We start from the raw sequence: 26,395 nt of genomic DNA, 5'->3' as shown, positions 1-26,395 counted from the left end.
GAAAGGTGCTCAGATCTCTACCTGAGAGATTTCATGCAAAGATCACTGCCATTGAGGAATCCAAGGATATTATCAAGATTTCTCTTACAGAGCTCGTGGCAAATCTGCAGACCTATGAGTTGGGTTTGATAAGGATCGGGAAGTTATGTAAGAGCAAGAGCATGGCATTGAAGGCCAAGAGCAGTGACACTGATGAGTCTTCCGATGATGAAGATTCTAAAATGAAGTCCTACGTCACTCGGCAGTTCAAGAAGTTTATGAAGAATGCCAATGCAACGGGCTTCGACAAGGACCGTAGATAATCTAGTTCTTCTCAGTTCAAGAGCTAAGACAAAGGGAAGAAGGATGCAAGGGATGACGGTCAATACATTGTTCCCTCAGGACCCAAGTGCTTTGGGTGTCAAGGCTTTGGACATATGAAACAAGAGTGCCTTACATATCTCAAGATCATTGGGAAGAGCAAGACGCTTACTGCTACATTAAGTGACACTGAACCTGAGGATGATTCCGACAATGAGGATGACAGAATCCTAAATGCCTTCACTGCTACTGTCAATCCTACTGAGGGGATTGTTGAAAATGTGGATGAAGAAGAGGACTTGGTGGAATCTAAATTTGAGAAGATGGATGAACAAGATGACATCCATACAACCTATTGCAAAGTTATACAAGGTCTCTGAGAAACATGAAAAGTTGTATATGTTGACCACCAAGAAGCTTAGTGATGTGGAGCTTGAACGTGAAGAACTCTCCACAAAGTTTGATGATGTCAATCAGACTATAGGAGCGTTGAGGTTTGAGAAAAACTTCTTGGCTGAGAAGACCAAAAAGTTTGAGGCAGAAATGTTCTAAGTCAGAGCGTAGCTGGAAAGGACTTTAAGCACTAAGCTCGATGAGATGCTCAGTCTTTAGAAATTTGCTTCCGATCGAACCGGTTTAGGGTATGATTTCTTTTCCTCTAATATTGCTTCTACTAGTACTGCTATTTTTGTTCCTCCTAATAATAATGTTGAAATTGAGAACACTAATGTCAAAACTGATTTAGCTAGTGAGAATATAGACAAGAATAAATCTATCTTAGGAGTACCCTCTAAGCAGGATAAGAAAGAAGCTAAAAATCCTAGGGCTAAGAAGGCTAACTCTCAAAAGCCTAAACAAAAGAAGCAGCATCTCTGTCATCACTGTGGAGCAGCCGTTCATACTCGACCTAATTGTTAGAAGTGGTTAGCCACTCAACAAAGCAGCGGCATGGTCGCATCGGGAAACTAGAATCAGTTTCCATCCTCTTTTGCTCCTCTTGAAGATCTTCTCAAAGCCTTTATATTCCTTTCAAACTTGAACAGTTTCAATTCTTTCCTCTCACTGCCGGTTCAAGGCTTTTCTCAAAGGAAAGGTTCTTCCAAGGTGTGGAAGGAAAATGGTTCCAAGTGATTTAGTCACTTTTTCTCTCTCCCCTTCTTGTTTTTTGTTCTGCATTACTTGTATGTTTTGCTTTAATGTTTTGAGTCAGTCTAGTTTTATGCATTGCTTTGTTTAACATGTTTTTGTTTATTTGTTTTCATTTTTGCTTTATTTTGTTTTTCATTAAAAAAAATAAAAAATTAAAAAATCAGAAAAATACAAAAACAATGTGTGTTTGTGTACATTGGTACTTGTGTACCTTGGATGGCCATTGAAACAAAGTTTTCTAAATTTTGTGTCATTTGTAGCTTAGATGAGCAACTCTGTGCACAACTAAGCAAATGAGTTTTGTGACTCATGTTTATGATTAGTAAGGTTAAGTTATCTCTTGTACTTAACACCTGTATCACTCTTTTTGACTGGAATGACTAAAAAATCCTAAGAGAAAGGCATAAATAACCATCTCACCACTATTGCCCGCCAATCATGAAATGACATCTGTATGCTTCGGCATAGCAAAAGTGTAATGTCAATGACATCTGTATGCTTTGGCATAGCAAAAATGCAATGTCAAAAAGCTTAGCATAATTGGGTATTTCTTTCCTCTCTTTTATATGCCCATGCATGGTTTGCTTAAAAGCAAAATATGCAAAGAAAAATAAAAGCAAAAAGATCAAAATGCTTTACATATGATTGCCAGCGTGTATTCTAGGAGATGTGGGAGTTATAGAATGTACCTCGAGGGTGATAGTCCCCATCAAACAGTTATGATTTTGTGTGAGTTAAAGTGATCTTCTCATATCTCAAATCGTCATAACATGTATCACTTATGCAATCTTGCAATGTTTTTCACACACAACACACAATATTCTTTGCTACTTTTGGTGCATGTGCAGGTACAATGTGATGTGGCCATCACAAGGTTTACATGTGTCAATGTATGCTCACTAAATTGTCTTAACTTGTTTTTGAAATATAAAATTGGTTAGACTTGTTTAGTGTGTGTGTGTCTGTGTGTGTGTGTTTTGGGATCTATGTGCTTCACAATGTTTGTTAAGAGAGGTTTTTGAGAGATCAAAATGTTGTTTGGATCCTTGGTTGAGTTGTATGCTTGATTGCATTCATGTCTGTATTTTTTTCTTCTTTGAAAAACTATTTTAAGCAATTTCGATAGCTTTTCGACACCTTTCGACACCTGGCTTATCTATTAAGCTCATTAGTTGATTTCTTATCGTTATCTCGACACCTCTCGACAGCTAGGTCAATCGATCGAGAATCTTTCTGTCCCCTCAATAGCTTCTCGATAGATCCTCGATCCATCGAGCTTCTTTTTGTCTTGGACACCTCTTGATAGATGCATCTATCGAACCCTTTAAAGCTCGACACCTCTCGACACCTCTCGATCTATCGAGAATTACTGGGTTTCTATGTAAAGGGTCTTCGTGATTCTGATCTCACTTTCCTTGATCCCTCTCGCCTGATCTCAACTGTTTTACCTCCCAAACACACTTTTCTCTCTCTAAACCTCTTCCTCAAGGAATTTTTGGCCTTAATCAAGTTTTTCTTCACTTGGTATGTGTCCTAATCCCTCATATTCATGCATTTCATGTTTTTAACCTAAGTTTTTGGGTTTTTTTTAAAATTTAAATTTTAATTTAAATTTTAAATTTTAGGGTTTTTCAAAATCAAAGAGGTTTTTGCTAAATTTTTGGGATGGGTTTTTTAGTTTTGATCTTGAAACTTCATGCACTGCATCTCATATGCATTTTAACTATATTGTTATGCACTTTAGATGTGTGCTATATATGTTCTATGATTGCATGTTGGTAGGATTGGATTGAGCTGAGCCCATGATGCAATTATCTTTGCATGCTACGTGTTCATGCATTCCCATGCATACGTTCTTTCTTTTCTATATTTTGTTATATTTGAACTATTTGGGACTTTTCTGATTGTCTCCTTCTCCCTCTCTCTCTTCTGTTTGCATTAGTCTGCTTCTATGGCATCTAAACGTAAATCTACTCTATTCTTGAACCCTCTACATTCCAGGGCATCCACTTCTTCCGATCCTACTCCCTTTCACGTCCGGTTCCATGATGAGAAGGCCAAATCGGACTTTTTTGAGAACTTTTCAAGATGAGGCATTCATTTGGAACGCCAAGTCATTTTGTCGGACTTCTTCGACACTAGCCTACCCAGTGTCATTTACAGTAGGGGTTAGGAGTCACTGTGTGACATCCCGATCACTTGTCCATCCGTGCTGATCTAGGAGTTCTACTCCAACATGCATGGATTTGATTATTTAGCACCTCAGTTTTTCACTCGCGTTCGAGGTACGCGCATCATGGTCATTCTAGTTCTTGTAGCCGACGTGCTCCATGTCCCTAGGGTAGCACATCCTAACTACCTTGGTTGTGATCGTCTTAAGACTGTGTCTAAAGACGAGTTTATGTCTGCCTTCTGTGAGTGCTCTTCTGATTGGGGTGAGCGTCAGTTCACTTACTGTTCGACATTTGATAAAGGTCCTAGGTTCATGAACATGGTCATGACTTTTGTGTTACATCCCTTATCTTATTACAACTCTATTACAGAGCCTATGCTCGGTTTTTGCTTTCCCTTTTTGAGCATTTTAGTATAGATTTTCCCTCTCATTTCATTCTTTCTATCATAGATGTGTATAGGGATACGGCAACCCATGATAAGCTCATCTTCCCTTCTGCTATCACGAAGCTCTTATGCCATTTTTCTGTTCCCTTTCCCGTGTCTGACCATTTTTCTACTATGGGTGCTATAGATGCTGTTACCGATAAACAGAGCGAGGCACAGCTTCGGTTGAGGCAGTCCAGGTCAGTAGCTCCTCCCACTCCTTTAGCTCCATCCATATCTACTCCCTTTTCTTCTACGAGCGGTGTGTCTCTCGAGGACATCATCGCTCAGCTTTAGCCCATGGATGCTTGCCTTGACGCTCTCAGTGATGAGTTGTGTCAAGTGAACACCCGTGTTGGTCGTATTGCACGACGACAGGCAGTCATGGGTGGCTTTGTTGCTTCTCCTCCACCTATTCCAGAGGCTTCTGAGGATGAGGATGATGCTAATGATGCTACTGCTTCCGAGGATGAGGATGATGGTGATGCTAGCTCTTCCAATGCTGACGAGATGTCTACTTGACACTCTTATCCTTTGTCACTCGTGACAAAAAGGGAGAGTAGTTTTGGTTATGAGAGTAGTCATAGTTAGTGGGAGAGTTAGTATATGAGATTTTTGTTAGGGGGAGTGTTGATATTGAGAGATGTAGTGAGGATACTTGTATCTTTTCTTTTCTTTCTACTTTAGATACATTATCTCTTGTACATGGGTTTTGTGACCATTTTGACATACATTGTACTTATATTCTTTACATGTAAATGTATGTTTTTCACTTATTTTTACATGTGTTGTTTCTTTTCTCTCTTTATGCACATGTTTTTTATTTATTGTATGCAATTTTTTATTTTTGTTTCACACAAAGATGCATTGATAAGTTTTGTTTAAGTGTTTTAGAAATACAGGTTGTCAAAGTCTTCCCTGCCATAAACTCTCTTCGTGCAAAGTTTTTCAAGAGTTTGTGTTAGGATAGATTTTATTGTATTCAACAAGTGAGTATGAGTCGAGTGATTTATGACTCCTCTCATATGTTCATTTGTTTGTTGTGGTTTTGTCACGGATTGCCAAAGGGGGTGAGATTGTTAGGACATATGTGATTGAATGTTAGGAACATATGTCACTGTTTATGTAATTGGCTAATCCTTTGACAAAATGCACTTTACTTGTAATTGGGTAGATCTAGGATGCATTTAATATTTCGAGAAACCTTGGTTCAAGAACAAGTGTTAAAACCATGCAAGTCTGTCCAAGATTCAAGTGTGAAAAGTGCTGTTCATTAAAGCTTGACAACTAGCATCTATCGAGCCTTGAAGAGCTGTTCTAGCCCGTGGCTTGACAATAGCTTGACAGATAGAGTATCTGTCGAGGTTTATGAAATTCAAATTTTCAAGTCCGTTTTTCCTCCAATCTGTGATTATGTGTTTGAGTTTTTTTTTCTCACAACCCTAGACATATAAAAAGATTATTTTAAGGGCCGTATCAGGTGACACAACCAAGAGCGCAATTGCACAAGAGCATAATTCACCAAGTATGATCAGAAACCTAGTTTGCTCTAGTTCTTGAGAAGCTGTTGTGTTTTGTACACTGTAAGGTTTTGTGACCAAGCAACTTCGTGATCTTCCTATGTTGAAGAACAGAAGAACTTTGCAGCCAACCTTCTTCTCTAGTTGGTGATTGAAGTCGCGTACTGGGATCCATGCAATTGGTTAGTCATGTACTAGGAGTCGTGTATTGAAAAGGAGAGATTGTCACTACAGAACAAATCCAATTGAGTATTGGGGGTAAGGGTTCAACTGTAGGTTGGTATAAGATACTGAGATTCCTTTACTTGTAACCGCTTATTGTAATAATAGTGAATTCTTGAGAGTGGTGACCTTAAAATCACCAAGTGGAGTTTTTGCCGTGTTAATTTTCCCCATTCGTAAACAAATCACCGTGTCAATTTATTTTTCGCTGCAGTTTAATTTATTGGTGATTTGTTTGTGCCACCACGCATTTGCATGTTAATTTGATAATTAATAAACTTGGTTAATTAATCAATTAATTCATCACAAGGGGTCAAATTCTTGACCTATTAGGCTTATGGAGGTGTCCGACAAGTATCATGGTGGGATCATCGCTTTTTGTCTCGTCACTTTCTGTGTCGTTGCTTTTGGACCTTTGTTCGTAACTATGAAGTTGACGGGTTAGTTGGTACCATCGGCTTCATGGTACGATACGTCTTTAATCCTATCTCAAGAATACCCTGATCAGTTTTAGTTAAAAAGAAAAAAAAAAAATCTCATGAGGAGAATCAAAATAAGAGAAAATATGAGTGAGATGATCGTAGAATGTTAATCGGCACTCTGCACTGGTTAGAATGTACTGACAAGCACTTTGACCATATTTTTTCAAATTTTCTATGATTTTAATTTTTTCTTCATGTTTTTATCTGATTTTATAATGGTTGATTAGTATTTTAGAGAGAAATCAAGTTCTTAAGACTATGATGGACTTCTTTTCTAATTGGATTAATCCTAATCATATTAATTTATCTCTAAATTATCAAAATAATTATTTATTCTTGACAAAAAAGTTTTTTTTTTAATAATCTAAAAATATTATCTAGGATTATCTCATGTTTACATAACCATAATTATTTGCTCTTTAAAGCAATAAAATAATTAGTCTTAAATTTATTTTTAATTAGTCTTTGAGGATCAATTAAAATTCAGCAAACCTATGTTATGCATGCATACTAATTCTAAGACCATCCTTTAGCTACTGAAATTGTTTTCTTTGGATTAACTCAATCTCAATCAAAACCTTGATTTTTGCTTGGAAAAATACTATTATACCCCCAAAATCCATGTGACGCATCCTGATGTGGGTTTAATCTTAAACTACTTTAGAAATATCAAAGTATATAAGGTGATAAATTTTCCCCCAACACAAATTTCTCAAAACTGAGATCTTTTATAGTTACAACATGAGATGTTCATAATTACAAATTATATTTGCAATTGTCAAAAAAAAAAAAAAAAAAAAAAAAACCAACAAAGGTGCCAAAGTGGACAGAAGTTTATTACATGTTATCCTTCATGATAAAACAGAAATTAATTTTTTTGGTAAGTGACAAGAAATCTTGATCTGATTAGAAATGAAAAAAAAAATGATAACAATCAGTCACACACAAATTTTGTTACCAACACTCGTACAATTTAATATCAACACGAAGTCGGAAATAAACTTCTCCTTCAAAGGCATCAGTCATCAAAGTGGCTATCCCTCTAGCCATGAAGAAGTCACCAGTGCCACCAACCACTGAAATATCCCTAGTCTTGTTCATTAGCGGATCAGCCCCAGCAAAGTTTATGCTCCCTTTATGTTGCGTAGAGTTGAAAACAAAGGAGAATCCCATCCAAGCTGTGAAAATGTCCTTTCTGTCATAAAGATAAAAGCCTTGGGCACGACCAACTGGGGTTGAGTGTAGATTGTTGTCTAAAGTAATGGGGTCATCAAACACAATCAAGTCACCAAAATGGTTTTGTCCTGCCATTATCGTCGTGTTAGCCCAAGCTGGTGCTCCTACCATGGCTGAAGTTGCATTGTTAGAGTTCTTGCCATTGTAAATAATGTCATGGAAATAGAAAACCAACCTTTTACAAGGGTTTCGAGCCTTGATTTTCCTGGTGGGTGTAGCGGATAAGGATCCAAAGAATACAGATAAGAGGAAGAGAGCAATAATTAGACTTTTAGGTTCCATTGTTAGTTCAATGGATAATGGGGTGGATCGAAATATGAAAGAAGTTGATGCTTTCACGAGATAAGGGACTCATTATATATAGTAGGAGAATGTTACTATCAACTAATTAAGTAATAAATTAGTGGTAAAGCTTGGCTTAAAAGAGATTTTGACAAAAAGACTAAACCCCATTCACAATCCATGGTACTGTTTCTTTTCGATAGCTTCATGTCTACGGCTAACGTAATAATTGGACACAAAATTAGATTCAAACATGGTGTGAAGTTGCATTCATGGTTCGTTGTCTACTTTTCATGTAAAGCCATTTGAAGAAAATGGGATCCAGCAATTTTGATAAGTACATTAATTACCTAACCATACTTGAAAGGCTAATAATATATATGGCGGCAATGTTATTTTCTAATAATTTGCATAATTCCTATCTTTTCAATCTCGCTTTACCCTACTCTTCACGAGTCTAACTCTAACCGCTATTTTTTTTTTCCTACTTTGCAAAGTGGAAGACCCTACCTCAACTAGAACAACTAACCTTACCTTACAACTAACTAGGGCCAAGCCTTGAAGCATAATCAAGTCACTAGATCGATTTGCTTTTAAATAACAAATACTCGAAGAAGATTTGTTATCCTCGCGAATTGCTCGCAATTTCATTGATAGTGACCGTTGGTCCGTAGAAGGAAAAAAAAAAAAATATATATATATATATATAAATATAAATATATATATATATATATATATATATATATATATATATATATATATAAAATCCAATAAAAGAAATAAAAAATTCCAATGCATCTGCATTTTTGGTCTCATTAGTACATAATAATTGAACAAAAGGCTGACAATGATTAATACAGGTTTAGGCAGCAAATAAGTTAGGAACAACTTTTCTCCTTTTTATTTATTATTTATTAGTATTTATTATGAGAAATGCTATTCCAATAATATTTTCACAGTAAATTTTAAGTGGTAGGATATTATTAATTATTATGGATGAGCAAAAAAGTCATTTAAGTTGTGGATTCAAGTTATAACCAATAACAACTCTTTGCCTATAATTTGTTATAAAAGTATAATGAAAATTTTATTGATGTATTACTTCTTATTTATTATTTGACAAATAAGAGATCTGAGGTAATTTGTTTTATTATATATTTTTATTTTTTATTTTAAAGAATAAAATTTTAAATTATATTTTATAAAGATGTGGTGTAAAACTCAAGTTCTACATCCTTCATTTCCAATATGTCATATCATCCTATCACATATTAAAAAATAAGCACAACCACACTCAATCAATTTTAAAATCATTTGAAAATATAAGGTGTGGTGTAAAACCCAAGTTTTACATCCTCCAATTCCAACGTGTCACATCATCTTATCACATACTAAAGAATAAGCATATCCACACTCAATCAATTTTAATAGTCATCTAAAAATCCAACTAAATTGGGAGTACATGGAGATATTATTAGGTGTGATCAGACATGTTGAGTTTTAAGTATAAAAAGCTAATATGACAACCTCTTATTGGAAAACATAAAGCATGAGTTTTACACCTTATTCTTATCAAATTCAAACTCATTTATAAAATACTAGCCTTTAAGTATGCGCATTGCGTGTGCTCAGAGACTCTTCTATATTTTTTAGTGAAAGTTAATAATTTGTATTTATTAAACAAATAAAAATGAAAAAGTTTAGAGATAAATAGTAACTGTAATTTCTTTAAAAATTAGATGAACGTGAGGGAAAAAAAAGGCTAAATTCTTTATAATGCTCTTATTTTTTTATTTTTTAAATTGGGGTATTTTACTTTTATTAGATGAAAAATGAATAAAAAATATGCTAAATTTTTATACGTGAAGAGAAAAAAAAAATCTTAAATTTTAGGAGTTCTCCTTTTAAATTCAAAATGAAAATTTTTAATTAAAATTTATACCCCTATTTTTAAGAGAAGTTACCCTTCATTAATTAAAGTATTTTTGAACCACATAAAAGCTCAGTTCAAAGACGAAAATTCTTTTATATATAAGATTTGTTTGGATTTGGTGTCAGCATTTTCTAAGTCTACATTTTTTTTTTTTATTTTTAAGTCCAGCGCCTGTTGCATTGTTCATGGGACATGAACAGTGCAATCAGACATATGAATAGTAACCAAAACTCAAACAGTAACATTTTTATTATTATTTTTTATTATTTTCAGTTTTCAGCAAAATAAGTGGTATTCAAACGCACACATAGAGGGCGTTTGGATAGCGCAAACGTGCGTCCATGTCCAAGTTTTTTTTTTTTTTTTTTACGCGTGTTTGTTACTGTTCATTGGCCATGAACAGTGATTTTAGGCCAATGAACAGTAAATTTGGCATGAACAGTGTTTTTTACCCATTTAAAAATTATTTTGCTATTGTATTTTCAGTTTTCAGCAATAAATTTTATCCAAACAGACCCATAGTGTAGATATATAACATGGACAAAACTTAATCACGTCCGTACTTGCTTTTTTTTTTTTTCAAACAAATACTTTTTATTTTCATTTTATGCAAGTACTTAATCATTGCTAACACATTATAAATTGGGATTGGTGGTCTTATGCTAGTACGTAATCGTTGCCAACACATTAAAAATTGGGATTGGTGGTCTTCCTGAGTTAGGCTGAAATAATTTATTGGGTAGATTGTGACATTTGGAAGGATGGCATGAGTTTGTATGTTAAAATTTGTCCCACATTGTAAGTTTATAAAACTTTTTGTGGGTATATAAAATAACACAAATACTAAGTAAATAAAAAAAAATTGAGAGGCCAAGAACTTTGAAGTTCAATTATCCTAGTCTTTTAAGAGATCTAGAGTTCAAATCTCTCATTCCTTGTAGTAAATGTATTCATATGTTGGCAATAGATGCAAATGAGCCTAGTTAAGTTCCCCCCCCCCCCCCCCAGCCCTCCCATCCCCTCCCCCTCCTCCTCCTCAAATCTCTTATTTGAAAAAAATAAACTTATTACCAATTGAGCTAACTAGAACTCACTGAGTGGCTATAGATGTAAATGAGCCTAGCTAATTTTTTTTTCTTCCTCAAATCTCTTTTTTGACAATAAAAGACTTTACTAGTTGAATTAATTAACTAGAACTTCTTGAGCTGAGCTAAGTTGAGTAGTAAAAGTTTAGGATTTTTTTTTTCATTTTACTTTCTTTTGGACACAAGGTGAGGTTGAGCTCATCACCAAGCTAAATTATATGTTCAACATTGTCCATTTTCTTATCGAACAAACTTAATCTTATTAAACAGCTATTTGATTAACTTATTTTTTACCAATATATTTAAAACCATGACTGCAATTTTTACCCTTTCATAAATCTATGTTGGTAATTAATAATTAAATTATAATTAAATTAAATTATTTGAGTTAATTACATAGAATGATTTTCATATATTAACTTATAAAAATTAAATTCACTAACCTTGTATTGTTAAAAATTAGATATAATTTAACTACAAAATGGACTATTTATCATCAATAAATTACCAAAAAAAAAAAAAATTGATACCTTATGAACTTAAATTTACACACTTGAAACTAAAGTCTATATAAGTATACTTTCTTCATACATGCATACATATAATCAATTGAGACTCATACACATGAGCTTGTTCATGAAAACATTATATTATGTTTGAGCTTTGGTTTGTTTAATAACTGGCCTAAAGTTAGACTTGAAATTAGCGAATTTGTTAAATAAACAAATATAAACAACCCTTTTTTCTAAGTAGAACTTGAGCTGTTTATAAGCAAATGAGTTAATTTATAACCCTAAATGTCCTATTCACTTTGACAAAGGCTGGGTAATTAGTTATTAGTGGACTATTAATGATAATTATTCAATACTCCAAAACTAATACTTCCTCCCCTGATCATTAATGGTGGGTTGTACTATAGTTTTACTTAGTGTGGTCTATTATTATATTAGAGGAAGGAGCTTTACTCCAATGGTTCCTACATAATTACACATTCTTAACAAAGTGAGAGGCATATCTTAAATTCTTTTTAAAATGTAATGATTTGTCTTTTCAATAACAACTCAAAAATAAGAAAATATTCTTGAAGATTTTTTTGAAACAAGTTATGAAAATGATTTATTTATGTAAATATGTTCTAGAGAGAGAGTTTCATCAATAAAAAATATTCGGTTGTGTAAAGAACTTAGTAAGAAAATGTTTTTTTTAGCAAGCATATAGAAAAAGGACTCTCTCTCCAAAGTATTTCTTTAAAGTTTTTTAAAAAGATTTTGAAACAAGATGAAAACCGTTTTCTAGGACTACATGAGAGAGATTTTGAAGAATCAAAAAACATGCATAGTGTTGGTGTGTGAAAAAAGATTGAAGAAAAATGAAGTTTTTGGGAGAATACTGATGTAAAAGACTCTCTCTCTCTCTCTCTCTCTCTGTCTGAGTGATCAGATATGGGGCATAATGTGAGTATTTATAAGGTCAAATTATGGTTTCTAAGGCCACTAAAGATCTTCCTAAATATCTGAGCGGTGCCCACTAAAGATAGAAGTGTTTGGGGCTTCAATATGGAAGTTTCAAGTCTCTGGGGGTAGGTGAAACTACATATGCAACCTCGCCTAGAAACCTATTTTTCTATCAAAGTTGTTGGCCTAACTTCAAACGGCTATAATCCCCTCATTTTAAATCCAAAATGGGCAAAATTTATGTCCCTTTTGAAATGGTGAAAGTCTACTTTCCAATTAAAAAACCTCATTCAAATATTTTTTTGTGGTTCAAAATATATTTGAAAAATTGTGATCAAAGGGTCAAAATTTTTTTAATATCATTTCTAAAGCAATTTAAAACACTTTTGAGTTGTAATTATCCTAAACTATTGAAAATACTTCAACTGCCCCTTGATTGACATATGTCAAGCTCCTCATTAGGAGTGTTTATATGAAACAAAATCATGATTCAGATTATGTTAAACATATGAATTCAAAAAGTATAATCATTTCTCTCACCCCAATAACTTTTTATATTTTTTTTCTCCTAAAGTGAATTTGGATGTTTAACATTTGGATTCAAATTTTTATCCTCCTTCTAATCATCCAGATTCCACCTTTTGTTTTCCTTTCAAAGTGAATCTAGATGTTGGACATCTAAATTCCATAAAAATTTCTCTCTCTATCTGTCTCATATGGCTGTAAAAAAAAGAACTAACATTTCATCAGTGGAATTAAGTGGAGAAAGGAAAGCAAGAGAGAAAAATAATTAAGTGGAAAGAGAGGGTAACTGAATGGAGAGAGAGAGAGAGAGAGAGAGAGAGAGATTGAATGGGGGTGAGAAAACAACCAAATGGATAGCGAAGATAAAAAAAAAAAAATGTGGAATTCAAATGTTGAATCTTTGAAATTGCTTTGGAGGGAGAAAGGAAAAGTATAAGGCGAGTGCACAAGCCTTGGAGGACATACGGATGTACATTTGAAACCAAATGTGATTAAATTTTTTTTGGAATATGTGATAAAATATCTTTTTATTTTATTTAATATATTGATATCATATAAGAAAAAACAAATTATTCACAAACTCAAAATTTGTACTATGTATTTATAATTATGTTATTGCAACTATTTTTTTTTTTTGTGCATAATTTATCATATTTAAGTTACTATTGTAAAAACTTTTTATATATAGATGTGATATTGTATCTAATATTACTATACTAATTTTTGTTGCATTAGCACTTGACGTAATACATATTTTAATGTAGCGGCTGTAATACCATCTCAATAATTGAGATTGAGAGTTAAAAATTTAATTTTAAATTTCAACCATTATATCAAAAAGTTAAAAGTTAAAAATCTGAAAAAACTTTACTGACTCAAAAATAGATATTAATTAAGAGTGAATCTTTTAACTCTAGGTTTTCTTCACAATCTACCTTGTGTATAAAATTTTTTTGACTGTTGCATGATGCCAAATGCCCTCTGACAAGTATGCACAGAATCCAAATTTTAAATATTTAGAAGTGATCTGGTTCCTCAGCATTCAGATTCCTCATATTTATAATTTGTACTTTTCAAACCCTACAATTTTCTCTCCTTTTTGCTATGAATAACTATTGTCCCATTGGAACTGCAACACAAGACCGTACGTCATTGGCCATCTGATTGGCAATAATCTTGTTCATTTGTTTAGTTAAATTTTGAGATGGTAATATGGATTCACGTAGTTGTATCATGTATGAGTCTTGTATGCTTGGAAGTGTGTATATATATGAGCTGACCAAAATTATGAATCTCTCTTCCCCTCTCTCTACCTCTTTCCGTTTCCAAACATTTTAGAGGAAATGACCTACGTGCGCAGGGGCACGTTGAGTCTAGGTTAATCACAAGACCTGGACCACCCTACCGTGAAAACTAATTATTATTATTATATATAAATATTAAAAAATTAATGGTTTCTTATCTTTAAAAAAATTTGTGGTCACTGTAAATTTTTTTAGGTCCAACATAATTAAATTTTTGACAAAATTTGGCAATAAACTTAGTTGTAGACTAAGACTACGACTTCACTTAGTTTTTTTTGTTAGATGTGAATTTTGATAAATCTACCATTAAATTAGATTTTCTTCTTATATCTTCCATACTTGCAAAATTTTAAAAATATCAAAGATTAATAGTTATGTCATCAATTCAAATGTTTAAATTTTGAGTTTTTGTAATCTAAAATTATATATAAGAAATAAGTTTATGAATTGAATAATAAATAACATCTGATTGACGTAAAATTTGACATGTGTTTGAAAAACATAAAGAATACACAATTCAACGATTAGATTTTCAAAATATATAACTATGTTAATTTGCTTAGTGAGAGTTGTAGCCTAAGTTTGTTGCCAAATTTTTTTTTTATTTATAAATTTTTAGCCCCCTTAACAGTATTTTAGGTCCTTATAAGAAAAAAAAAAAACCCAAGAAATTTTTTTGGCTAAATATCAAAACTCACCTTATAAGTTTCACTATCTTTCATTTTAATCCTCTAAATTTGTCATATGTCATTAAAAAATCCTCTAAATTTCAAAACACCCTAATTCAAATTTCCGTTATCTTATCATCCACTCTCATCGTTAAATTATCAAAATTACGTTGTTTTGCCGTTAATTAAAAAATTAATTTTTATTTTATTATTTATTTCCTATAAAACATTAATAAAAAAAAATCCAGAAATCAAAAAGAAAAAACTAATTAGGTAAACCCACCCCAGACTATTCTGGAGCCGCCACTGAACCTTTTTTTTTTGGAGAAGCAGCCGCCATTGAACCTAAGAGAGGGAGTAAAAAGGAAAAATTCATAGGACATTCATAAACTTTGTATTATCATCCTCTTCTGCTGCTAAGACAGCATTATTTAATTTGGCTATTATTTTCTTGTCAGTTACACGACCAATAATCGACCATACTTGAGCAAACTTGTTAAGGACATATTTTATGTAGTTGGTTAATCCTTTAAAAAAACACACTTTACTTGTATTTGGGTAGATCTAGGATGTGCTTAATACTTCAAAGAACATGTTGTTCAAGTCTAGTATTAAAGCCATGAAGATTGAACCAAGAAACAAGTGAAGAAAAGGTGTTTACTAAAGCTGGACACCTGCGGACAGCTACTTGACAGTTGCTCAACAGATAGCTATCTAACGAGGTTTAATGAGTTTCGACACCTGCTATCTATCGAGGTTACGAAAATCAAAATTTTCAGATCTGATTTTTGGGCCAGGCTTTTGTATTTGTGTAGGATTTCTTTTCTCATAACCCTAGGCATATATAAGGCTTATTTTAGAGGCCGTCACATAAGAGAATACAAGGAGAACATATGAAAAAGGTGACCGAAGCCTTATTCTCTCTGAAAGAAGCTACTGCGTCTTTGCGCCTTAGGGTTCTGTAACCAAGTGCTTCTTAATCTTCATTGTTAATGAAGTGAAGAACTTTGCAGCCAACATTCTTCTTTCTTAAGTTGGTGAGTGAGTCACGTACTGAGATTCGTGCAAAGGAGTTAGTCACGTACTGGGATCCGTGCATCAAAGGGTGGCGTTCATATATTAAAGAGTTCAGAGGTTCTGAAGCGGTAGAAGGTTTCTGCTGTAAGTTCATCTACGGAGATTGTAGAGTCTAGGGACAAAGGTTTTGTACTAGATCTGAAACTTCTCTTTACTATAGTGAATTGCTTTTTGGGAAGGTTTTCCCCTAGGTTTTTTACTGTGAAACTGGTTGGTTGCATTGGTTTTCCTAGGTCATCATATCTTGTCTTATTTATTTTTCCGCTACATATGATTTCGACATGATATTGATGTTTGTTTGTTTTAACAAGTTTATGCATAATAAATCTAATTAACAACTTGGGTTTAAAACTTGTTAATTCTATCAATCAGGGTCTAAATTTTCCAACAAGTGGTATCAGAGCGGGTACACTCTGATTGGATTAATTTCCTGAGTGTGATCCTTAACTCCCGTTGTCATGGATTGTGGACAATCTCTTTTGATTCTTCCTTTATTTGATGGAACTAATTATGCGTACTGGAAAGTTCGTATGAAAGTTTTTTTGCAGGCTCTAGGTGAACAGGTATGGCAAGTTGTTGAAATTGGCTGAATTAAGCCAAAGGAATCGTCGGTGGATTAGGATGATGCAACAATCGTAGCGGTAAATTTCAACAGTAGGGCCTTGAATGCTTTGTTTTGTGGGGTGACCAATGAGGAATTCAAGAAAATATCCTCCACAGAAGTTGCCAAGGAAGCATGGACCATTCTTGAGACCACCTATGAAGATACCCAGACAGTAAATACTGTGAAGTTTCAAAGACTCACTAGTAGCTTTGAAGAAATAAGGATGGAGGAGGATGAGACCTTTGATGAATTTTATGCTAAACTCAAGGATATTGTGAATTCTGTCTTCAACCTTGGAGAGTCTATAGCATAATCCAAAATTGTTAGAAAAATCCTTAGGTCCTTACCCGAAAGATTCTATGCCAAGATCACTGCCATTGAAGAAGCAAAAGACATTGATCAAATTCCTTTGATTAAGCTTGTAGGGAACCTTCAAACCTATGAGATGAGATTAGGCTCAATGGAAAAAGGTGGAAAGAGTAAAAACTTGGCTCTTAAGGGTATAGAGGAAGAGATTGAGAACTCTGAAGATGAAGATGAAGATGAGGATGAGGATGAGGATCTAACCTTCATAACTGATGAGATTATCAAGTTTCTTCAATTTAGGAAAAAGGATAAGGGCAAACCTCCTAGGAAATCTAAATCCTCTAGGAAATGTAAGAATGAGAAGCCTCTCATCAAATGCCATAAGTGAAAGGGTTTTGGTCATATGAGGATAGAGTGCCCAAACTACCTTATGAAGGAAAAGACTAAGAAGTCAGATGATAAAGGGTTGGTTGCTACTTGGAGTGACACTGAGAATGACTCTTCTGATGAGTATGTGGATGAATGTAGTCATGTTATGGCCTTTCTGCCTCAACCGATAAGGTAATTGTGGAGAGTGCTAGTGACAGTGACGATTCTTCTGATGAAGGAGTACCCAAGAAGTTGACCCTTTAGGAAGCCTATGATAAGCTATGCACTGAATTCATGAAATCTGAAAAGACTTCTCATCTTTGTAGAAAAGAGCTTAATGAGGTAAAAATTGAAAAGGCTAATATGTTAGTCAAATTGGATGAGACTACAAGGTTAGTTCAGACTCTCATTGTGGAGAACACCTCATTAGAAGAGAAGGTCAAGAATCTTGAGGTTGAGGTTGAGCTTGGTCAAGCTAGAACTCAAATAGAGAGGATGTCTAGTACAAAGCTTGAAGAGGTTTTGAGTGCTCAAAAGCCTAGTTCTGATAAGACTGGCTCAGGATATGCTGTCTCCTCTGGCTCCTCCTCTTCTACGACTTCTGGATCAAGGACTGTCATTGTGTCTCAATTTGAGAAAGGTAATAAAGGTATGAAATCCAAAACTGTTTTGACTAATTCTAAATCCTTTGTTAGACCTCATGTTTATCATTATTGCGGTGTTTCTGGACACATTCGTCCTAATTGCTTTAAGTTGTATCCTCAAAAGCAAGTGTCTAAATGGTTACAGGTTTTCTCTCATGGACCTACACCTTTGTTTGGAGAGTTATTAAAAGTTTTGAGTTTTTTAACTCAATTTTAGGAGAATTTTAATTCTTCCATGTCCTTTAGTAGTCATACTAGGACATGTGTCTTTTCATCTTCACGGCCAAAGACTCATGTTGTGTGGGTGAGAAAGGAGCCTAAAACTTAATTGTCTTTTCTGTTTGTCCTCTGCTTTAATTCTTTTAATCTAAAGTAGGACTCTCTTTGCTTGATTTCTTATCTGCTTTTGAAATCATGCTTTCATGAATCTGCATTTTTCTATTATGCTTTCATGCATATGCATCTTTCTTTCATGCTTTCATGTTGTTTGTCTGTTTTTGTTTGGTTGTTTAGTTTTTATTTTGTTTTGTTTTCAAAATAAAAAAGGAAAAAATCAGAAAAATACAAAAACAATGTAAGTTTGTGTACACCGGTTCTTGTGAACCTTAAAATAGCCATTGAAACAGAGTTTTCCAAACTTTGTATCTCTTGTAGCTTAGATGAGCATCTCTATGCACAACTAAGCAAATGAGTTTTGTGGCTCTTTATTTGTGACGAGTAGGTTAAGTGATCTCTTGTACTTAACACTCGTATCACTCTTTTTGACGGGTAGGACTAGAAAATCCTAAGAGAAAGGCATAAATAACCATCTCACCACTGTTACCTGCCAATCATGATATGACATCTGTATGCTTCGGCATAGCAAAAGTGCAATGTCAATGACATCTGTATGCTTTGGCATAGCAAAAGTGCAATGTCAAAAGCTTAATATATTTGGGTATTTCTTTTCTCTCCTTTATATTCTCATGCATGGTTTGCTTAATACAAGAAAATATGCAAAGATATAAAAGCAAAAAGAACAAAATGCTTTTTAAATATGTTTGCAAGCGTGTTTTCTAGGAGATGTAGGAGTTATAGGATGTATCACGAAGGTGATAGTCCCCATCAAACAGTTATGATTGTGTGTGAGTTAAAGTAATTTTCTCATATCTCAAATCGTTATAACATAGAGACACTTATGCAATCTTGCGATATTTTCACACACAACACCCAATATTCTTTGCTACTTTTCATACATGTGTAGGTACAATGTGATTTGGCTATCACAAGGTTTACATATGTTGATGTATACTCACTAAACTAGCTTGACTTGTTTTTGAAATATAAAATCGGTTAGACTTGTTTAGTGTGTGTGTGTGTGTGTGTGTTTTGGGATCCATGTGCTTAAAATTGTTGTTGAGAGATGATTTTGAGAGTCTAATATGTTGATTGGATCATTGGTTGAGTTGCATACGTGATTGCATTCATGTCTGTGTTTTTCCCTTCTCAAAAAAATACTTTTAAAAGCTGGCTCGACACCTCCTCGATACCTGGCTGTCTGTCGAGCTTCTTAGTTTTTTTCTTATCGCAATCTCGACATCTTCTTGACACTTGATGGATCGATTGAGCTTTTGTTCTCGTGTCTTTTCTTTGTTTCTCGACACTTTCTCGACACCTCTCGATCCATCAAGATCCTCTGTATGCATTGTTTTTCACATGTTTTGCATCTTTCTTTTATCTTGTCATCTATAGAATCTTGTTTCATTACATTTATGCATTTTTATGGATTCTTTGTGCCCCCTTGATCATCCTTGATCATTTTTATGTTTCTTAAGTGAAGTTTTATAGCTTCTTGTACCATTTGTCAATCATGACAAAAAGGGGGAGAAATTGGAGAAATTGTGGTTTCTTTCCTTAAGATTCTACAAGTTAAAGGGAGAAATACATGCTCTTGTAAGGGGAAGTTGTGTTTCATCTTGCTAGGAGGAGTGTTTACCTCGTTGTTGTAAGAGCTACTTTTAACTTCTTCTTCTTGTACTTAGGTCTTGTGACTATTTTTACATACATTGTGCTTATCTTTGATATATATGTGATGATATCTTTGATATATATGTGATGATACATGTTTTCTTCACCTATCTCAACATGTGTTGTTTCTTTTCTATCTTTATACACATGCTTCTTTATTTTGTATGCAATCTATTATTTCTATTTTACACTAAGATGCCTTGATGAGTTTTGTTTAAAGTGTTTCAGAAATACAGGTTGTTAAAGTCTTCCATGCCATGAACTCTCTTCTTGCAAAATTTTTCAAGAGTTTGTGTTAGGGTAGATTTTATTGTATTCAACAAATGAGTATGAGTTGAGTGATTTGTGACTTCTCTCATATGTTCATTTGTTTGTTGTGATTTTTTCACGAATTGCCAAATGGGGAGATTGTTAAAGACATATTTTATGTAGTTGGCTAATCCTTTGACAAAACGCACTTTACTTGTATTTTGGTAGATTTAGGATATACTTAATACTTCAAAGAACATGTTGTTCAAGTCTAGTATTAAAGCCATGAAGATTGGGCCAAGAAACAAGTGAAGAAAATGTGTTTACTAAAGCTGGACACCTGTGGACAGCTACTCGACAGATAGTTATCTATCGAGGTTTAATGAGGCTTGAAACCTGCTATTTATCGAGGTATCTATCGAGGTTACAGAAATTAGAATTTTCAGATCTAATTTTTGGGCCAAGCTTTTGTATTTGTGTACGGTTTCTTTTCTCACAACCCTAGGCATATATAAGACTTATTTTAGAGGCAGTCACATAAGAGAATACAAGGAGAACATATGAAAAAAGTGACCGAAACCTTATTCCCTCTGAAAGAAGCTACTGCATCTTTGCGCCTTAGGGTTTTGTAACCAAGTGCTTCTTAATCTTCATTGTTGATGAAGTGAAGAACTTTGCAGCCAATATTCTTCTTTCTCAAGTTGGTGAGTGAGTCACGTACTGGGATTCGTGCAAAGGAGTTAGTCACGTACTGGGATCCGTGCATCAAAGGGTGATATTCATATATTGAAGAGTTCAGAGGTTCTGAAACAGTAGAAGGTTTCTGCTATAAGTTCATCTACGGGGATTATAGATTCTAGGGACAAATGTTTTGTACTAGATCTGAAACTTTTTTTTACTATAGTGAATTGCTTTTTGGGAAGGTTTTCCCTCAGGTTTTTTACTATGAAACTGGTTGGTTGCATTGGTTTTTCTGGGTCATCATATCTTGTCTTATTTATTTTTCCGCTGCATATGATTTTGACATGATATTGACGTTTATTTGTTTTAACAAGTTTATGCATAATAAATCTAATTAACAACTTAGATTTAAAACTTGTTAATTCTATCAACCGGAGTCTAAATTTCCCAACAAAACTTAACAAAAGGAAGCAAACTGCCACAAGAATTGTGGTTCAGTACAACTACGTTCTATTCTTTATTTATCTCAAAAAGCTATAGATAGAACAAAGATGACATTTTGCATTCCAAAAAAAAAAAATGCTTTTCCTCATAAAATAGCATTATTTCTGTTTTCACTCTTTTGGCTAGAAGAGATCAGATGGAGGAAACTATATGAAGAAACACAATCAAGCTGGGCACTTCATACTAGCAAGGGTTGGAAAAGTCAAAGATACCTTTGAGTGGATCATAGAGGACATGATCAATTTTATTGGCCTCTAAGTAAAAAAGGGATTACCAGCATTCATAGAACTTGATGTCGACGCAGAGCCTGAAATATACTTCTCCTTCAAATGCATCAGTCATTATAGTTGCAATTCCATGGTGCATGAACAAGTTTCCAGTCCCACCCACCACTACAACAAAATGTATTTTCAGTGACGAAAAAATTCGTCACTAAAATTTCAATATTTCGTCACTAAAAACTTTTAGTGACGAAATTGGACTTTTAGTGACGAAATTCATTTCGTCGCTGAAACCCCGTCACTAAAAGTCCTGGTGACGAAAAATTTCGTCACTAAAAGTCCGATTTGATTTTTTTTTTTTTAACTTTTAGAGACGAAAACGTTTTCGTCACTAAAAACAGTTTAGTTTATTAAATCATATTTAGTGACGAATAATGTCGTCACTAAAACTATTTATCGGGTACATATAGTGACGAAAAAGTTCGTCACTAAAACTATTTTTAAGAAAATCCATGCACATATAGTGATGAAAATTTTCGTCACTAAAACCATTCTTACAAAATTTTGTTACATTTAGTGACGAAATATTTTGTCACTAAAACTTATTTTCTGTTTTTATTTTTTTCATGGTTTTGATATTAACCTGTAACCTGTTTTTACATTACTAAAACCTCACATTTGAACAATACATTTATTTCAACAATGCATTTATAAAAAAAGATCCATACATTCCACAAGTAAAAAATAAAACAAGTATCTAATTCAAACTCCTTCCATACAATAATTGTTTTCAACATATACAATAACTCAAGATGTTTTATAACAATACAAAAAGTGTAGCATAATATAATTAGAACTAACGGAAGATGTCCTCATATGTCTTCAAGTAATGCCAAAAGTAAATCTTCTTAAAGCCACCAATAAGAAATCTGCACAAATATAAAACCAATACTACATTAAAATCATAAAGTAAAAACATTAATTATATTAGAAGAAACATTTCTAACAATACATTAAGAGTAGTCACACCATGTAATGTGGGTCAATTGCTAAAAGAAAGTACTAACCAAAACATGTCTTAACTTGAAGTTGAACCACCCCCATAGGTAAGAGCGTCATCATAACCAGTCCTCCTTAAAAAGTTAACCCATCTTATAACATCATGCAAGCCACCCGCTTGCTCCAACACAACATACCACCACAAAACCAATCACAAAACCAATCACAAACATCACAAGTATAGAGTTTTACAAGTATTTAAATCAAATAAAATACTATTCATCACATCTAATCAACAATACTCATTAACATTTGCAAAAAATGAAAAACACTCCCAATATTAGTTTAACCCACCTTATAACACTATGCAAGCCACCCGCTTGCTCCAACACAACATACCACCACAAAACCAATCACAAACATCACAAGTATAGAGTTTTACAAGTATTTAAATCAAATAAAATACTATTCATCACATCTAATCAACAATACTCATTAACATTTGCAAAAAATGAAAAACACTCCCAATATTAGTTTAACCCACCTTATAACACTATGCAAGCCACCCGCTTGCTCCAACACAACATACCACCACAAAACTAATCACAAACATCACAAGTATAGAGTTTTACAAGTATTTAAATCAAATAAAATATTATTCATCACATGTAATCAATAATACTCATTCACATTTGCAAGAAATGAAAAACACTCTCAATATTAGTTTAACCCACCTTATAACACCATGCAAGCCACCCGCTTGCTCCAACACAACATACCACCACAAATCCAATTTCCAACATCACACATATAGAGTTTTATAAGGTTTTCTACTAAAATTTACTTACTTGGTCAAGCTAAGCTTACAACTTTCAGAAAAAATCCAAAGTTATTGCAAACAATGTGTATTTAACCTGTAAAAGAAAAGTTAAATTTATAAATACTTCAATCTTGAAAATGATCATCTCATAATAAAAAGAAGCAAAGGCACTAGGCCAAGAGTGATCAATCACTAGTTTTTGCCAAATGTACACTTACTGTTGAAATGCTTTCCTGCAGAAAGAGAAACAAAATTGAAAATTGAGGAACACAAACAATAATCTAAATCCAAAATTTATTTTTAGAAAGAAAAAAAAGTTCTACAATTTATTTTTCAATCTTTATAAATCCAAAATTTTAAATTTGTATTTATATATTGCACACTTAAAATGTTAAAGAGGTTTTCAATTAAAACTTTATATCACAAAAGCTCTACAATTAAAGCTTTACAACTAAACCTTTACTTTCTACAACAATATTGCCAAAAATACACTAAAGTTTGTATGGAATAACTTAAGTTTATTAGTTTATTTGACTTGAAACATAAATCATGTAGGAGCACCTTTACCTTAAAGATATGAAACTTTAAAAAACTGTGTGTGAATTGGCTTAATGTTTAAGCCAGTTTATTAACTTAAACATTTTCTTGAAATGTAAACTATAAGTATTTTTTTAACACAAAGTAATTGCAATCTCAACCATTGAGATTATGATTTAAGTTTATATGAAAGCTCACCAACCAGGAGACAATTATTTTAATAGGAACAGAACGTGGTTAATGTAACAAAAGTGCTTTAATGACTTTAAGGGCTGCAGTCTTTGATACAGTGCATCTTTAGAGTGCAAATCAAAAACAGTGTAGCCAATTGTCATCAAATTTTTTATATACAAAGATGAAGAGGAGCCTTGGATATCTCTTGCATATATGAATCTAATCTATAGGTCCCTTTCATTTCTGCTTGCTTTTGCAAAATCAAGCTGACTATAACTAAAAATTAATAAGCTAAAACCAAAAGATTAGGATTCTTTTTTTTTTTTCTTTTCCAGCAAAATCAATAGCTAAATTTAGCTAAGAACCCAAATAGGATTCATGGGTTTGTCCCTACACCAATAAAAACTATGATTTTCCTTTATTTTCTCAGCAACCAAACACAGCCCAACCTCTAATTATTAACCCCTGAAAAAAAATATATAAAAATAAATAAATAATCAAAGCCAAAAATTCTGATCTCAAAGCCAACCCATCGAATCCCCCAAAAATAATCAATCTCCAATTCAAACCAAAACAAAATTTTCAACAAAAACACAAACACAAATCAATAATCCAAAATCAAATAAGCTAAATTTAACAAATGAGAGAGAGAGAGAGAGAGAGAGAGAACGAACCGGCGTTTGAATCGTTGCGATTGGGAGCTGAAGTGTCGCCGGCGTCTGAATCGTCGCGATGGACACGAAATCGGCGACGAATGGGAACCGTCGCCGATAGAAACCGCTGATAGGAACCGTCGCAGATAGAACTAAAGCGTCGCCGTCTCACCGATAAGAACCGTCGCGGATAGAACTGAAGCGTCGCCGATAGAACCGAACCGTCGCCGTCTCGTCGATAGAACTGAACCGTCGCCGTCTCGCCGATAGAACTGAAGCGTCGTCGTCGCCGTTGCTGATAGAACTGAAGCGTCGCCGTCGCCGATAGAACTGAAGCGTCGCCGTCACCGATAGAACTGAAGCATCGTCGTCGCTGATAGGAACCGTCACCGTCGCCGATTGTGTGTTGATCTGAAGGTTCTTTTGGTCTGAAGGTTCTCTTGGTCTGAAGGTCTGAAGGTTCTTTTGTGTGAAGGTTCTTTTGGGAGCTGAAATAAAAGAGGGAAATGGCAAAATAAAAGGGTTTAAGTGACCTAATATGCTTAGGTCTTTAGCGACGAACCTTTTCTGTCGCTAATGCCTACTTTGTTGTCGCTAAAGGTATCAGTTTTTTATGCTTTGTTAAGGTTTTTAGAGACGAAATTAATATTTCGTCACTAAATCATACTTTTAGTGACGAATTGTGATTTCGTCACTAAAAACATGTAAGTGCAAAACCTACAGTGACGAAATATTTCGTCACTAAAAATTTCAACTTTTAGTGACGAAATATTTCGTCACTATAGATTAATTAAACTCGCGCCAAAGTTTCCCTCCCCTGGCGCCCATTTTTCAGATCACAATAGTGACGAAATTTATTTTTCGTCACTAAATGTTATAATTTTTTTCAGCTTTAGTGACGAAATGCATATTTCGTCACTAAAGCTGTATTTTTAGTGACGAAAAATATTTCCTCACTAATTTTCGTGCACGATTGATATGTCCCTAGACTTCACCATGATTAGATCAACTCCAAAGAAATTTATAGTACCTTGGTGGTCTGTGCTATTAAGAACAAATGTGAAGCCTAACCAAGAAGTGAAAGTGTTTTTTGTATCGTAAATGTAAAGGCCTTGTGCCCTGCCAACAGGTTTCGAGTGGAGATTGTTGTCTAGGGTAATGGGATCGTCAAAAACTGCTACGTTCCCAAAATGGAATTGGCCTGCTAAGATGGTTAAATTAGCTCCATCAGGAGCTGCTACAATGGCAGATGTTGCATTACCAGCATTTTTGCCATTGTAAATTATGTCATGGAAGTATAAGACTAAATGCTTGCATGGTTTATACTGTTTCTTGCTTGGGAATGCAAAGGCCGAAGATAAAGCAAGTAACATGAGGAAATAAAAAACAATGGAGTATCTTGCTTCCATTTGTTTTTCTTTCTGAAAAGTATTAAGAAGGAAAAAGGGGAATTCTAAGTGTAGATGAATGAGTAGCTTCTGCAGGTAATGCATGAATTTGCTGTATCCTTTGTGTCCTTATATACGGAGTGAATGCCCATTTGGTTAGGGTGATTTTGGAGAATGGAAAACAGAGAAGAGATAGGGGGCAAAATGGTAGAATATTACTTATTTTTGAAAATTTCGTCAAAATAATACTGTTTTGAAATTATCTACCAAAATTTTTTTTTTTTTGAAAATCAAATTTTGTGTATAAATCGATATCCACGTAAACAAAAATGAAACTAGCATTTAGTTTTGTTTTACCCAATAGATTTTTAGAAAAGTTTTGTTTGACACGAGGATTGATTTCC

The 26,395-nt window shown here is 33.8% G+C and overlaps 2 protein-coding genes and 1 long non-coding RNA gene across 4 annotated transcripts; all 3 read right to left on the bottom strand.

Moving 5' to 3' along the window:
- Nucleotides 1-7,084: 7,084 nt before the first annotated feature.
- Nucleotides 7,085-7,832, bottom strand: LOC142621945 (dirigent protein-like). The gene has a single exon (XM_075795330.1). The coding sequence runs from the start codon at nucleotides 7,787-7,789 to the stop codon at nucleotides 7,226-7,228; it is 564 nt and encodes a 187-aa protein (XP_075651445.1). The 5' UTR covers nucleotides 7,790-7,832; the 3' UTR covers nucleotides 7,085-7,225.
- Nucleotides 7,833-21,469: 13,637 nt separating this feature from the next.
- Nucleotides 21,470-26,012, bottom strand: LOC142622293 (disease resistance response protein 206-like). The gene is made up of 2 exons (XM_075795739.1): nucleotides 25,579-26,012; nucleotides 21,470-21,593 (listed from the first exon to the last, which is right to left on the bottom strand). The coding sequence occupies exons 1-2, from the start codon at nucleotides 26,010-26,012 to the stop codon at nucleotides 21,470-21,472; spliced, it is 558 nt and encodes a 185-aa protein (XP_075651854.1).
- On the bottom strand, nucleotides 22,186-25,031 carry LOC142622294 (uncharacterized). 2 transcript variants are annotated; one of them, XR_012841888.1, is made up of 4 exons: nucleotides 24,625-25,031; nucleotides 23,458-23,472; nucleotides 22,488-23,333; nucleotides 22,186-22,349 (listed from the first exon to the last, which is right to left on the bottom strand). It is a non-coding gene; the product is annotated as an uncharacterized LOC142622294 (long non-coding RNA). The 2 variants fall into 2 exon arrangements; XR_012841887.1 differs by lacking the exon at nucleotides 23,458-23,472.
- Nucleotides 26,013-26,395: the final 383 nt, after the last annotated feature.

Source organism: Castanea sativa, chromosome 1, assembly GCF_040712315.1.
Source record: "Castanea sativa cultivar Marrone di Chiusa Pesio chromosome 1, ASM4071231v1".
Classification (NCBI taxonomy): Eukaryota; Viridiplantae; Streptophyta; class Magnoliopsida; order Fagales; family Fagaceae; genus Castanea; species Castanea sativa.
The sequence above is the reverse complement of the archived record's forward strand: the minus strand, read 5'-3'. Positions and strand labels throughout refer to the sequence as shown.

Coding starts and splice junctions, on each gene's coding strand:
- LOC142622293 (XM_075795739.1), bottom strand. CDS start 26,012: ATGGAAGCAAGATACTCCATTGTTTTTTATTTCCTCATGTTACTTGCT. Junction 21,594..25,578: donor GTGAAGTCTAGGGACATATC/AATCGTGCACGA, acceptor ACATTTTGTTGT/AGTGGTGGGTGGGACTGGAA.
- LOC142621945 (XM_075795330.1), bottom strand. CDS start 7,789: ATGGAACCTAAAAGTCTAATTATTGCTCTCTTCCTCTTATCTGTATTC.